The sequence below is a fragment of the Macrosteles quadrilineatus genome, unplaced genomic scaffold, assembly GCF_028750875.1.
Source record: "Macrosteles quadrilineatus isolate MER2022 unplaced genomic scaffold, UCM_ALF_1.0 Scaffold_2__2_contigs__length_208266976, whole genome shotgun sequence".
NCBI classification, from domain to species: domain Eukaryota; kingdom Metazoa; phylum Arthropoda; class Insecta; order Hemiptera; family Cicadellidae; genus Macrosteles; species Macrosteles quadrilineatus.
In genome coordinates, this window is record NW_026542595.1 from 162,521,917 (window position 1) to 162,535,662 (window position 13,746).

At 34.0% G+C, this 13,746-nt stretch overlaps 1 protein-coding gene across 5 annotated transcripts in view; it reads left to right on the forward strand.

Moving 5' to 3' along the window:
• LOC128985470 (ATP-binding cassette sub-family G member 1-like) overlaps nucleotides 1-13,746 on the forward strand; it is a 95,569-nt gene that overhangs the window by 16,397 nt on the left and 65,426 nt on the right. For 3 of the 5 annotated variants that reach the window (XM_054404976.1, XM_054404974.1, XM_054404972.1), the window contains exon 2: nucleotides 5,444-5,626. In XM_054404976.1, the coding sequence (XP_054260951.1) occupies nucleotides 5,572-5,626 (55 nt within the window). In that variant the 5' untranslated portion in view covers nucleotides 5,444-5,571. Of the gene's footprint in view, nucleotides 1-5,255; nucleotides 5,627-13,746 lie in introns of those variants that run through there. The other 2 variants (XM_054404971.1, XM_054404973.1) reach the window with 1 other exon arrangement.

The window sequence follows — 13,746 nt, forward strand, 5'->3', positions numbered from 1 at the left end:
CCTATGTAAAGCTGTAATCAAATATCTTTATTTAAATAGAACGTCGTTGAATGGACTTTCAATCAAAGAGTCGGATACTGTCAAAATTAGTTTACCTCAGTTTGTGTTACTTTGATAGTTTATGTGACATAAAACATTTCATATCAATAAGTCTTTCCAGTTTGGTCCACTTAAAAGTTGAAGTATGCGATAACAAGAAAAACAGCAGCTAAGGTTGGATTTAACGACATCATCTTAATTATAAAAATGTCTGTAGCTTCAAGGTAATAGAACGTGTGCTTTCCATAAAGCTTTACCCAATAATTTTACAATAGATGTTGATAGACAATAACAAAAATTGTACAAGTATGATACATTCGAGAAAATTCTGACTCTTTAAGGTTCAAGCAGAAGCACAGACTCTTCTCTTTTAATCGGTGGCAGAGGACCCCACACTGCATCTATATAAACTGTGAAGCTTGATTTGATCCGTAATTTTATAGTCGTAGTATTGTTAGTTCAAGATTTAAAAGTGTGTCTTCTTATTTTTTATTGTAACGTTATTTTATATATTGCCTACATAACATTGCCATACCTTAATTACTTAGGCGACCTTTCACCATTTATCTACAGTTTTTTATCGAGTTTTTGAAAACTTTGGTAAGATTAAATAATGTTGATATAGGCTACAACTAGTTTATAACACCAACTAAAGTCGTTACAAAACCATTCCCATGTATCTAAGCTTACAGAAAATGTTCATGCGATTCGGGGATTTTCCGGAAAGACCCTACTCGAAACCTCTTAAAATTGATGCCTATCTCATTATTTATCAAACCCCACGGCACTGAATCCCACAAAAGTTATGACGCACGGAGAAATATGTACAAACAACTTGATAATTCATTGGCTGCGATACAAGATATGACTGGTCATTAGGTATAGATAGATCATGTTTTACGGAAATGGTGTTTTGAATGACTTTTATCATTATAATACGATAAATGTTAGGTTTGAGTTAAATTATATCATTAAACTATCTTTAGCTAGACGTCGGGACCACAGTGTCCATTTGACCTTGGCAATGAAGTTTCGTGATAGTAGCTTTACAACAAACCGTAAAACAAAATTGATAAAATTAATATAATTGTATCAGGAATTCTCATGTTCTTCTTGATACAAATAAAATATGAATTGACCATACGCAATTCGCCAATATGGTGGCTAACTTCAAAATATCCAATGTAAGAAATCCTAATTTCGAAATTTACTGCAACATTTAAATAGCCTACCTTACCTTTTTTCTTTGGCGTTCTATGTTAACATTTTTGTCACAAGGTAAATAAATAAACTAACACACCACCACCGCCGGAAACCTCCATTTGCCTGATTTAAATGTAGAGACCATACCACCCTATATTACCCAATTGTGGTCGTTTGTAAGCCCAATTAATGCATTAAAGCATTCATTCCAAATTGCATCAAAATCAGACCAAAATTAATTGCTCGAGCTATTGCGTCCACTGACATTATAGGGAAATTTGCAAAAGGTTTAGTACCTTTGTCAGAAAACCTTAATCAAACCATTTAAATGCCTTTACATATTTTTCCTACAGTTACTTGACAAAGTGGGCTTCCTTGTACTGATTATGGTGCGCAAAGTAGCTACCTCATGCATTTACTTACGGTACTTTTGCCGCACTAATTTTTTGCCACACCATTTTTGGTGGCACTCCAGTTTTCCAACCAAACAACACAGTGTACTTTCATTAGGCATGTAATACGTGCACGCTTGAAAATAAGCTGGCAACACTTAGCAAAAGACTAAGACTACTACCAGCTGGTGCAGCGTTTTCCATTTCATTAAACGCTTGGATTTAACCTAACCTAAAAACGTGCTGTACAGTGTTTGGCAGACTAATTATTTATATGCTTTATAGTAACTGTATGAAAAATACAATGTGTAACACAAGTGCAAAATGCCTTTGCTGCACAAGAAAATTTCCACACTCGCCTGCGGCTCGTGCGTAAACATTTCTCTCTCGTGTGCAGCTGAGAGTTGTGTTTCTCAATTGCGTTTGCAACAAGGAAGTTGCAGGGTGTAAAGAAGACACAACAGCTGATACGTGATAACAGTTGATAACAGCAGGTTACTAGAACACTGCGGCGACCCTCGCCTACAAACCTCTTTACACACTCACTCGATACAATAATTTAAACTATAACATGTAAAGCAGATAAATATCTAATTCACATTGTGTACCGGCTGGTCGGGTCTGGACTCCTGACGGAGAAATCGCCTAAACTTTTATCTTGTCAAATAGGAAACAATGTTTTTCTCAACAACAATATATGGCACAAAATTATATGGTAAAAAATCAAACTGTTAAAATGTTAACATAGTATACAGTAATTAACTGGCTTGTAATTCGTTTATTTAAGCTTTTTATGAATAATTTGTTTAAATTTTTGTTGCCTTACAAGAGATGACAATCAACCCATAAGGTCCACGTTAATTCCTAACAGATAAAATAATATCTTTACAAAATATAAACGTTTGTTGGCCCAACCATTGATCTAGGTCTATTTATTTTAGTAGACTTTAGTTATACTCTACAGATAGCCTATAGGTTATTCTTAAGGACTAAAGCCTATAGCCAATACAAAAAAAACCAAATATTGTTTAGTCCAATTGCTTAAGGACTAAATATGAGAACACAGTTCTACAAAACTAAGTATCCCAATATCATAAACAGATACAAGTAGTATAACAAATTTGCTAATTAATTAAATTACCTTAGTAATAAAATAAATTTGGCTATTTTTTTATTCATCTTAAATTCTTAAGCATAACTAATTTCAATATAAACATACTCGATTGCACTTCTACACTATAACTTACATTTTAATTTCAACTTGTATATTCATAGAAGATTATTAAGAAACTTCTAAATGAGCTTTGATGTTTTGATGCTAGTATTTACAAAAGGTCAACGGTCAATGGGCGTATGTATATGGCCTGTCAAATAAGTCAAAAACTTTCGTCATATCTCCTTGACCAATTAATGGCATCCTTAAGGTTAGAAGGTGATTTGAGATATATTTTTGTATTATTTATCATAAGCAATAAACAATAATAAGTTTGGTGTCCTTTCCCAAAAACATGCATGGATATATACGTGTATAATATATTTATTACTTTATATGAAAACTGATAAGCTGTTTTTGGCCAGTTTGATATCAACCATGTCGTGAAGGAAATGGATCTTTTTACATCCGCAAATTAAAAAGAGCATTAAAGTATATTTAGTTTATATATTTGTCAAGTACAATATTAAAATCAAAATATAGTATAGGAATATTGCAAATCTGTTTAATGCAATTACTTCGTGTTTATTTTCAACTTATGAATTGGTAGGGTTGTTTTTTGTATTTAAAGTTTTTTATACTGTAATGAAAACCGTCATAAGTTGACCTTTTTAATTACAAGGAAATTTACTTGTTTGCCTACGAGAAGCTAGTAGAAGTAAGATTACCTAAGGTTTTGTAAACTTCGATTGTGATGTAAACAAAATATAAAACACCATAAGACATCAAATCTCTCAGATCTTATGTTGTTTGTTTATCAGTTTCTTAAGCCAACCAGTATCATAATAAACCATTGCTTTCGTCCCACTGAAAGACTATAACAGCTCGTAAAGTCCTTGATGGAAGCAAAAAATATGCACAATTATGCTCAAAATTACGGTGTATTTTCTCATAAGAATTATTGGGCCGGAACGATTCAAACACGTAGTAAAATTTACCACGTAATAATTTAGATTTAATCATACCGCTGGCAGTAATGATAACAAATTTTGGCTGACCTTCGCAGGGTGGAAGCGTACGATTTACTGCAATTGTGAGAATGACAGGCGATTTGATCGTGATGTACTTTAGAGACACGTACTCAGGCCTGACTCATTATAGAAGTATGATGGCGGCTGAACAATGGGAGAAGCGAAGGCGTGATTCCGGGAAACTAGGCGACTATTGAGTCATATTTCGTGTTACACTTCATTCGAGATGAAATCTTACCTCGTGAGTTATATCCTCTGAAAATAATAAATTATTTCGAATAAGTTAAGACAAATCAAGGGCTATGCTTTGACGTCTATCTCAATTAAGCTTAACAATTAATTAATTGTCCTTTAAATTTGTTTCTATTACACAAGAGATGTTTTAGGATTTTTTATGAAAGTGGTTCAAACACTTAGAAAAGATGCGTTGAAATAGTATTTTCTGTTACAGCTTTATACTTAAAAATCAATGTTGTCAAATTACATTGTACATTATAAGGTACTATGTGTATCGGATGTGATCTTAATATTAGCATTGGGAATAATTGGGAAAGTTATTTTCTAATATTAATTACTAGTACTTATTTTTTTTACATTTTGTTCCTACAACGGTTTGATTAAGGACACTCAACTCCAAAAGGGAATGACTGAGTGACAGAGATATATTTTGATTGAAACTATAAAAAAATACACCAATTCTATCTTTGGCTCACAGTCTAGTGTTGGGGCTCACGCACAGATTTTTAAGGAGCGCTTTAGTAAACATCTTAGCTAGTCCAAAATTTTGAAAAGAAATTACTCGAAATTGTATCAATAACTATCCGTCCTTAGCTATAACATTTATATTGTTCCATATAATACTATAAGCTCAAGCTTGGTTTGAATCTTAAAGTCGATAATAAATTTTATGACAGTAAATGATTTTACAATAGTAGTAGGTATATATAGTCAATGTTAATAAGTCGTTTTTAATGTAACCTTGGCTAGTTTGCAAGCCTTTCCTCTTGTTCTGGATACAAATTGATGTTTGTGTTTTCCTCAGTTTATGATTTCGATTCTAAGTTGGCATACAATTTAAAAAGAAAAAAATACCATATCGAAAGTCTACATGCAAGATATGAGAAAAAGTTCATAGTCTGTAATACATTCACCCAAACCTACTTTAGGAAATACAATTTAAAGACAAATTATTAAAAAACTGTTCAAGTTTGTTCCACGGAGAACATTTCCAAAAATTCTTCACCAGTATGATTTTGTCTAACAATCATTTTGCAAATCATGTTAACTGTTTTGCTTATTAACGTGGAAATTACATATCCACAACCACAAACCACAACTGACAACTACAGCCGCTGGCTCCAGAGGGTTCTACCGTCCCCCCTCTTATTACTTTCTCCGCTAGTCACTTAGACAACTCCTTCGTCCTTACTACAGTCCTGACCGCGTACCGAACATGACCAACACGCTCATGAGGCGCGTACGTTAGTGGCTTCTTGAAATTGGTGTAACTTCGTGAAAAATCTTTCGTTCAATATAAAACAATACAGTAATATTTTACATCCATATTTGAACATTTTGTGTATTCACCATGTCGGAAACAGTGCAAGTTATGTCCTGTCCCACAGGAGAAGAGGAGATCGTCACCCTCCCTAGAAGAAAGAGTCTGGTGCGATTCTCCGCGACCGACGACGCCGAGAGACCGAGGGCGATCACCAGGATACCCACGAGGGCGGAGTTGACGACCCTTACGAGGATGGCGAAGAGACCCGCCGTGGATATCGAGTTCCAGGACCTCACCTACCAAGCAGGTCAGTGAATATGTTAATCCTCCTAAAAGAAAATGGGCATGGGTATAAAGTAAGGGTAGAGTTAAAAACAAGAAAAACTGAATCTGTAGGGTTGTTAAAAATTATCATGTTTTTTTGGGATTGACGTGCTTGTGAAATATCGAGCGTCGCAGAGTCCACTGAGGTTGTTCTTGGATAAGGCTCGCTTATATGTTCAGCAGGATTACTGGGGGGGTAGTTCTGTCACGATGGATAGGTAACAACCCCTATACTGTAAGATATTTTTTAAGAAATGCAGTTCAGTTTCCACGTGAATGATTCATAAAATATAAAGAAGATATTAGCCGGCTCAGAAAAACTAGGCGTTGGAGGTTGTTAGAAAGGGATTAAAGTTATCAAGAACTTTGAGTGTAAGTGTGTGACGTTTATGATAAAATAGTTCAAGATGACCGGCAGAAATGACCACAAAGAAGATCGTTAGTCTTTAATGGTCCTACATCTTTCATACAGATATGGAATACGTCATCAAAGTTGATAAATTCTAACGGGATTAGGCAACGAAACAGCTATTTTGTTAACCGCTCCAGAGTTTAGAGCGGGGCTACTACGAGCGGGGGGGGGGGGGGACTAGTGATAGTGATACGAGCATAGATGAAGTAATATAATTAATTATATTATAACTAATTATATTACTTCATCTATGATACGAGTGTGGGGCTTCTGTTCTGAAGTCTCGGGCTCAAATCCTGCCAATTGCTAAAAAAACTGCAACAACATAATAATCCCATTCCGGGGTTTAAATACCACCTTGTTGTAGGTCCATACTAAGTTTAAAAAGATACATATCTAGGTGAGAATAACTGTATTTTATCTCAAGATAACCCTCTTCGTAAAGCTATACGATTTCGTTACCACTACCCTAACAGGTTGTAGATCAGATGTTTTGTAATGAGTATTTTCTAATATTGAAAACAATTCGGATCTAACGAAGGTAAAAATTAACACGCTACGAACACAAACTACACACGATTACACACATTACACTACGAACGTAACACTCTGTTTAGCTAAAAAAAAAAAATAAAATGTGATGTTTAAGCACGGTTCATTGAATGGTAATCAAAACCTTTCTCCTGCACGTGTACAGGGCTAATTACCAACAAACGGTTTAAACCAAAGTTCACCGAGTACTTGATAAACTGCACATGTTTGAATATTATTGCGTAAATCGCGAGCATGTATCATTCCGGATCAGAAAGCGTTTAGTGAAATATATTTACATCCATGTTTGTTACTGCCGGTATAAATCATAGTTTTATAGATTTAAAACACCTAAAGGAGGACTCTACTTTTTTCATATCAACAAATAAAAACTACAAGCTAGAAAATATTAAACGAAACATTATAATTATTATATTTTAGTTAGTCTATACTTTACATTGATATAAAAAGTAAATAAGATCATAAATATTTATACTTTCTAGTAAAGTAAAATCCATAAATTTCATAAAGCTTTCTACTTAAGCTTAGATTTTTACCTATAAAATAACAATAAGCCAACAAAATCAACTCGTGTTTTAGAGTATGGTCCAGGTTCAGAGTCCTTAATTTATCTTAACCTATTTTAACTTTACCTTATTCACTAAAAGAAATTATCCTATCGATGAAAAAACGAAAACAATTTATTGTCAAAAGTATCGTCAATTTATTGCATAAAATAAATCCAACGTATAGTAATGTATTTTAACAAAAATATCAAGCATTTAGAATGAATTTCAAACTTCACAAACTTCATATTCCTCATTGGATATGTTTTTAACGTAATTCAGTCTTCAATAATATATTCCGCAATTGATTAACACCACCGATTGGTTAATAGTTTCTCTAGTCTCCTTGTAACTACTTGATGATCTAAATAATGTAACAAACCATCGACTCACTGGGCATTAATAACAAATCTGCAATGTATTGCTTATATGGGCGAGGCTTGGCTAACGATTTCCCGAACATTAATGGAGTTTTATATTTATGATGCAATTATGGATGAGGGGAGGGATTCGAATGACTCAATCGGCCTTTAGTAATACATTTTACTTTACATCACGCTGCTCATTGCTGTATATCCTACATACATTGTAACCTCCTGGAGCTTAGTGCATCAGAAGCATTGCATAGTGTATTCGTCGAGACACATTAACAATTTTTTTTAAAACGTAATGCGCCAAGTCGGCATTATTATAGTGTAATACTCGTCGAAGCATATCATGTGGCTTTTTCATTAATGTTTTCATTAAAAGCGGCGTCTAAAGGGTGATGGGTGGATAAATGGTTATAGTGCTCGTCTAAATACATAACATAAATAGGTTTTGATGTATCAATATTAATACACGCTTATCGGTCATATTTTTTTCTCACGAATTTCTAAGCAGCTAACCTTCTAAATTCAAGCTCAACCGAAGCCTGGCTTGGTAGATCTACAGGGGTTCTAAGCACGTCCTTGCCATTTGATTATAATCAATAATCCTAACAAAGAGGAAACGAGATTATGTAATGACCGTGATAAAAAACTATTTACCGAGCACAGCCTAGCGACGCCGCTGGCGTTGTGTGAACATCATGTCCATGGTCATCAGTTACAGTTTCCTGATAGGTAGGTCCGAAGCTGAACTGAAGATTCTTCTTTACATCGTTGTTTGATAGCCTACTAGAATGGGGAGCGAGCTGGTCTAGTGGTTAGAGCGCGGTACCAACCACGTCGCTACAAAATTAATGAATGTTGGAAAAGGTTTGATTTTTTTCTAATTTTCAAAAGTCAAGCAATTAAATTATAAGTTATTATAAGCTATATAAGTGTACTACTTATATAGTCACGCTAAGTGCTAATATCTCAACACGTAACAATCATATGTTTACGTGTTTACGATTGTTTAATTGTTGTAACGTAGCATAAAATATTTTTTTTGCATAATGGGCCTTTAAAAAGAGTTTCAGTAGCAAACTACCTACTGATTTTTTCCAAAGATCGTTTATTTTTATAACCGTCTAAAATGTATTTAAATTATCACAGCATTCCTCCAATACTGTAATACTCCATACCGTAGTTTAGCGTTGTCACGACAAGTCTGTGTTTACATATCTGCATTGACTACTGATACCAAAATATTTTACGAATTCGAAAACAGGTTTTTCTAGAATCCTTCAAAACATTGTTGTTTTCTTTCTGTACTGATTTATTCTTTGATTACTTGCACGTTTCGTCACTTGGTATTCTGTATAGCCCGTTACGTCCTTGGACCTAGTTTATTCTTTAATCTTCATTGTTAACAAATATTATCAGATCCTCAAATCAGTAGACGACAAGATCAAACATGATCTGATGTTTACATTGATTTTATTTTTTGTCCCAAGGATCAATTCAAATGTCTCAAAATTAAAATTTTAATTGATTTGCTGATTGTTATTTTCTTGTCTTAACATAGACAATGCAAATTCATGTAACTCATATCATCATAATAATTAGGCCCTGTTACAAAAGGCAAAAACTACATATTAATGTTGGTTAAAAGTTACAATTAGTAAGAGGAATGGTTTTAACGGAACCCAAATACTTCCTGTAATATTTTGATGAATTTTCGTTGATGTTTTAACATTTTTTTGTACTTTCTTATTCATGCTTCGTATCAAATTAAAGCTTGCAATTCCAAAGTGAGCCTTTTGTAGGTTGAAATAACCCTAAAGGATACGAAATGTACCAAATGGCGTACTAAGTGTCGATAGTATTTATGCAAATTTGGTCATCATTCGTTATTGGTTCAGTTAATTTCAATTTATTCAATAATAACATCCAACATTAGTACATTGATGTATATAAGTCTATTTCGATTGTTAATGAATGTAATGTAGCTGCTTAAAATCTCAAGTTTTACATATTTCAACAGTTAAAAGCGAACAAGAAGCAGAAGGTAGTTCTATTTTCCACGCTGAGTTGTTGACAATAGGTATCAGCTGACTTCAACTCACCTTAGTTTCCGGTCATGAATATGCAACTGTCGACATCATAGCATGCTCTGTTAACACCGTAGTTGCAAACAGGCAAAAACGCCAGCTTGTCAACAAATACCCAACCTTGGTATTTCTATGTTATTTGCTAGGTGTTTATCTTGCATTGATCTTTGACTATTGGATACTAAAGTACATTCCATCATTAATTTAAAAAAAAAAAAATCGATGTGTGAGGCAGTCACAGAATTCGCTAGGGTCTAAAATTCCATTTTCTACCTCATTTTTTGTTGCTGACAAAGTTTATGGGTCAAAAAGTAGTTGCTATCGCTCACAAAAGTCGTTCTATAGGTTTGGCTAGGTAAAATGTTCGTATATTAGTTATAAATCAGTAATTTACATCAAAACTATCTGTCGGTGGCTCACATCAACGTTAGTTGGAAAATTACATAATATATTAGATAATGTGAGTTAATCACAAAAATAGTAGTGTATAAATAATATATTTTCCTAATGACTTGTTGACAAAAGTATTTACTGAATTTTATCGATTAAGCCATTTTATGTAAAATTTAAAATAATCAAGTCAAAACTGCGTAGCTATAACCATAGACTAACCATGTTTTATCCATGCTATACGTAGGTTTTAACCTTATTTTCAAAAGAAATCCCAAGGGGCTTTGAGATTATTTCACGTAGACATTTCTCTCTCGATCGTGTGTCCGGTTCGTAGTATTGATTAACATACTACTTTCTGTTTAAACTTCGTTTTACTGTTAAGTGATGAAAAAATGTCAAAATATCACAAATACAAAATGTTTCTTAAACGTATGAAATTTTACATGTGAGCAACTTAAAACAGGCCAGTCTATATTTTTATTTTATTAACATAAAAATAAAAATAAAGCCCTAGGGATTATTTTATAGTTTTCTTACATAATCGACAATCTGGGTGCTTATTTCAAGGTGATGAAGGGAAGGATGAGTTCTAAAACACTTAATAGTTTTTAAATTTGTTATCTTTGTAGTGTTTGTGTTTCCCTGTTCCTTACATATTGGCAACTAATTTTCGACTATATAATTAAGAAATGCTTATTAGCATGCTTATTTTTGTTACCCTGCTTTTCAATTGATGAAATTTTAATCACTTACGTTAGCTATGAAGTGGAAAATGGAGAAATCTAAGTTAATGAGAGTGAGGGTGAGAATGTTTTACGTTTAGATATTCTTTAAATCAACCACACCTTTTAATCTTCCTCATATTACCCTCCAATTAACCACATCTGAACCTTTTAATCGTTCCTATAGGCGTAGGCCCTTCAATTATGTTTAAAAAATCCCTGTCTCAAAAATGTGCAAAAATGCAAAGGCACAAATCCGTTCAAAAATTTCTCCAATGAATTACAACCCAGCTTTAATTTTTTTTACGATTTCTAAAGGCTTTACTATTTTCCTTTTGACAATCCTCCAACCAACCACAACGCAACTTTTTATTTCTTCCTTGTAGATCTTGTTGTGAGTTTACAATAGCTCTTCACTAATTAATCGAATACAACCTTTCCTCGTCAGGCATCATACCAAGTGTGCGTCAGAAATCTGACATTTCCGCATTTCTGATGATATCAACACTCGGGGTTTAACTGTCGGACGAGTTACTCCGGTCGCAGACACGTGTTACTGCCTGTTGATTGCTTGGCATCTTTCTGTCATAAAAATACATTATGTCGTTACGATCTGTACGTAATGATACGTAATGTAAGTAATGTCAGCGTTGCGTCATCATAGTGTCCGTAATCTTCTGATAAGTGCTGTAGTGGAGAAATTAGCAGTGATGCTGAGTAGGTGTTGGGCAATTCGCTGGATTACAAAATTCTGAGGATTATAGTATTACAAACACCGAAGTTAAGTAGTGTTGCTATAGACAAACCAACACAAGTAGACTTATAATTCCATACATTTTGAAGCTCGTTTTTCGTGTCTAGTTCATGTGACACTAATCGCTAGTGTCGACGAAATTATGTTTATATTATGTTAGGTTTAATTTTACGATTTGTGCTTTACTGTTTGGTTATATAACTAGGGGACGAGTTACTTTTTACGAATAGATAGTTTTTTTTTTTTTTTTTTTTTTTAACGAGGTTATGTAACAAGAAACAAATTGTAAACAAAACACGACCCCCACAGTGCACCGGGCAGAACCAACAATAAAATTGTCTTCAGCTGATCCATAAGGATAAGGAATATACTAAGGTAGTATGTTTTAACTCCAATAGTCTATGGCATTACTTACTGTAAAACATCATTAAATAGATTCTAATCGTTAAACATTTCAGCATTTGTCTTTACGCGGGTTAGTATTCCTATGATATTGTTTATGCTTACATCTCTTAAAAAATACTAAATTAATTATTTAAACAAGCCGTTCCCTATTAGATACAGTTTAACTGACTTGATCCCTGTGAAGACCGGACCACGGACCAACAGCTAGTATATTATTTAACGTGGACTGGATGTACTTTGTGGTTACGGATTTGTGTTCACCGGTTGTTGGCTGCGGGTTTTTGTATATTTTGGAAGTTTCAATGTCTTCAATACCTGACTAGTTAAAAGGCTGCACCTGCAATGTAGCAGCCCTGCACCAGGATATGGATGATAAAGTGTCGTCTTGAAGGACTCGGGTTCAAAATGAGCCAACCCAGCCGGGAATACCACCAACACCTTCCTGAGGGATAGGCTGGAATACTGATGACGAGTCTAAGAGATCGCATCTGCCGGTGAATTTCAATGCATTCACGGTAGTTCATGCAAGACACTGAACAATTCCGGATATTTTCACCCCAAAACTCTCCAAGTAAAATAACGTTTGTGAGATTGAATGCTACTGCAAGTGTTCCTTATACAATGAGGATTGGTATTATTTATCGGTATTAAATTTAAATTGTAAGTGTGAGAATACACCACTGCATCTAACCTATTTGAAATATCAAAGAAAATTGTTGTAACAGTTAAACGTGTTTCCTCCTTATATGAATCAGTTGTTATTAAGAGTTCAAGGGGCTTAAGTTTATACCGTAATTAAAACATGATTTTACTAAGAAACATTTAGTTAAAGAGCTATATGTGCAAAGAAAGAATTAAATTATTAGAACTAGAACTAGAAGTTTAAGTTTAACTTTAAACTTTTTGCCCATGCTGCTCCACAGCGTTGAAATAAATATCATAACCGAGAAATAATCAAATTTATGATTTTTTTATTGAGTAGTACAGTATCTTGAACTTAATTGATTAAAACGACCAATAGCACAAATAAAAGCTGAATTATATAATAATTATATACATTTACTGATTATTTTGAGTCTAAAATATATAGCCTATAAAAAAACTATTGATTTTTAATCATTGAAAACCTTATAAAAATAATTTTTATGCTGGCTGTTCACCTTGCGTTTGCTTGAAACTCTTCCGATTTAAATAAATAGCTTAAATGAAAGCCGATATTTCACTGAAGGTTCTTACACCAAAATAAATAGGATTATATAATTATTACTGGTGAAACACATCTTAAATTGAAGTAAGAATTCGAAAATTAATCAAACTTATGTTTTTTGGTCGAGTAATTCAGTAGATAAATATATGCCGATGCTTGATGTGTAATCTGTGCGTGCATACCTTCAATTTGATACACCAATCATTAAAATCGGTTGGGTAGAAGAGCGAAACGAATTTGGTCGTTATATCAACTGACCACCAACCATTGGCGGTCTCCAATCAGATTCGGACTAGGAGCCCTGTGGCCCTGAACGAGAGAGTTACAAGGATAACCACCATCCTCCGTTGTTCTCTAAGTAATGCGATGACACAACAGTAAAGAGCTTCCTCCTCCTTCCGTTTCCTTCTTCGTGCACTCGCCAGTGTGACAGAGTTAACAGACAACGCTAGAAGGAAGGTCAGTGGTGTTGACATTCTGCCAGATATTCTGGGCGTGGAATTATTGTGGACTGAAGGATATTGAGTTGCTTATGAATAAATTAACAAATATTGTGTACTTTGTTTAAAGATCAGTGTCCAGGGATAACCTATGTCAGGATACCTATGCTCGGGGTCACCTTACTGCACTCTAAGACAGCGCCGCTTTAGTAAAT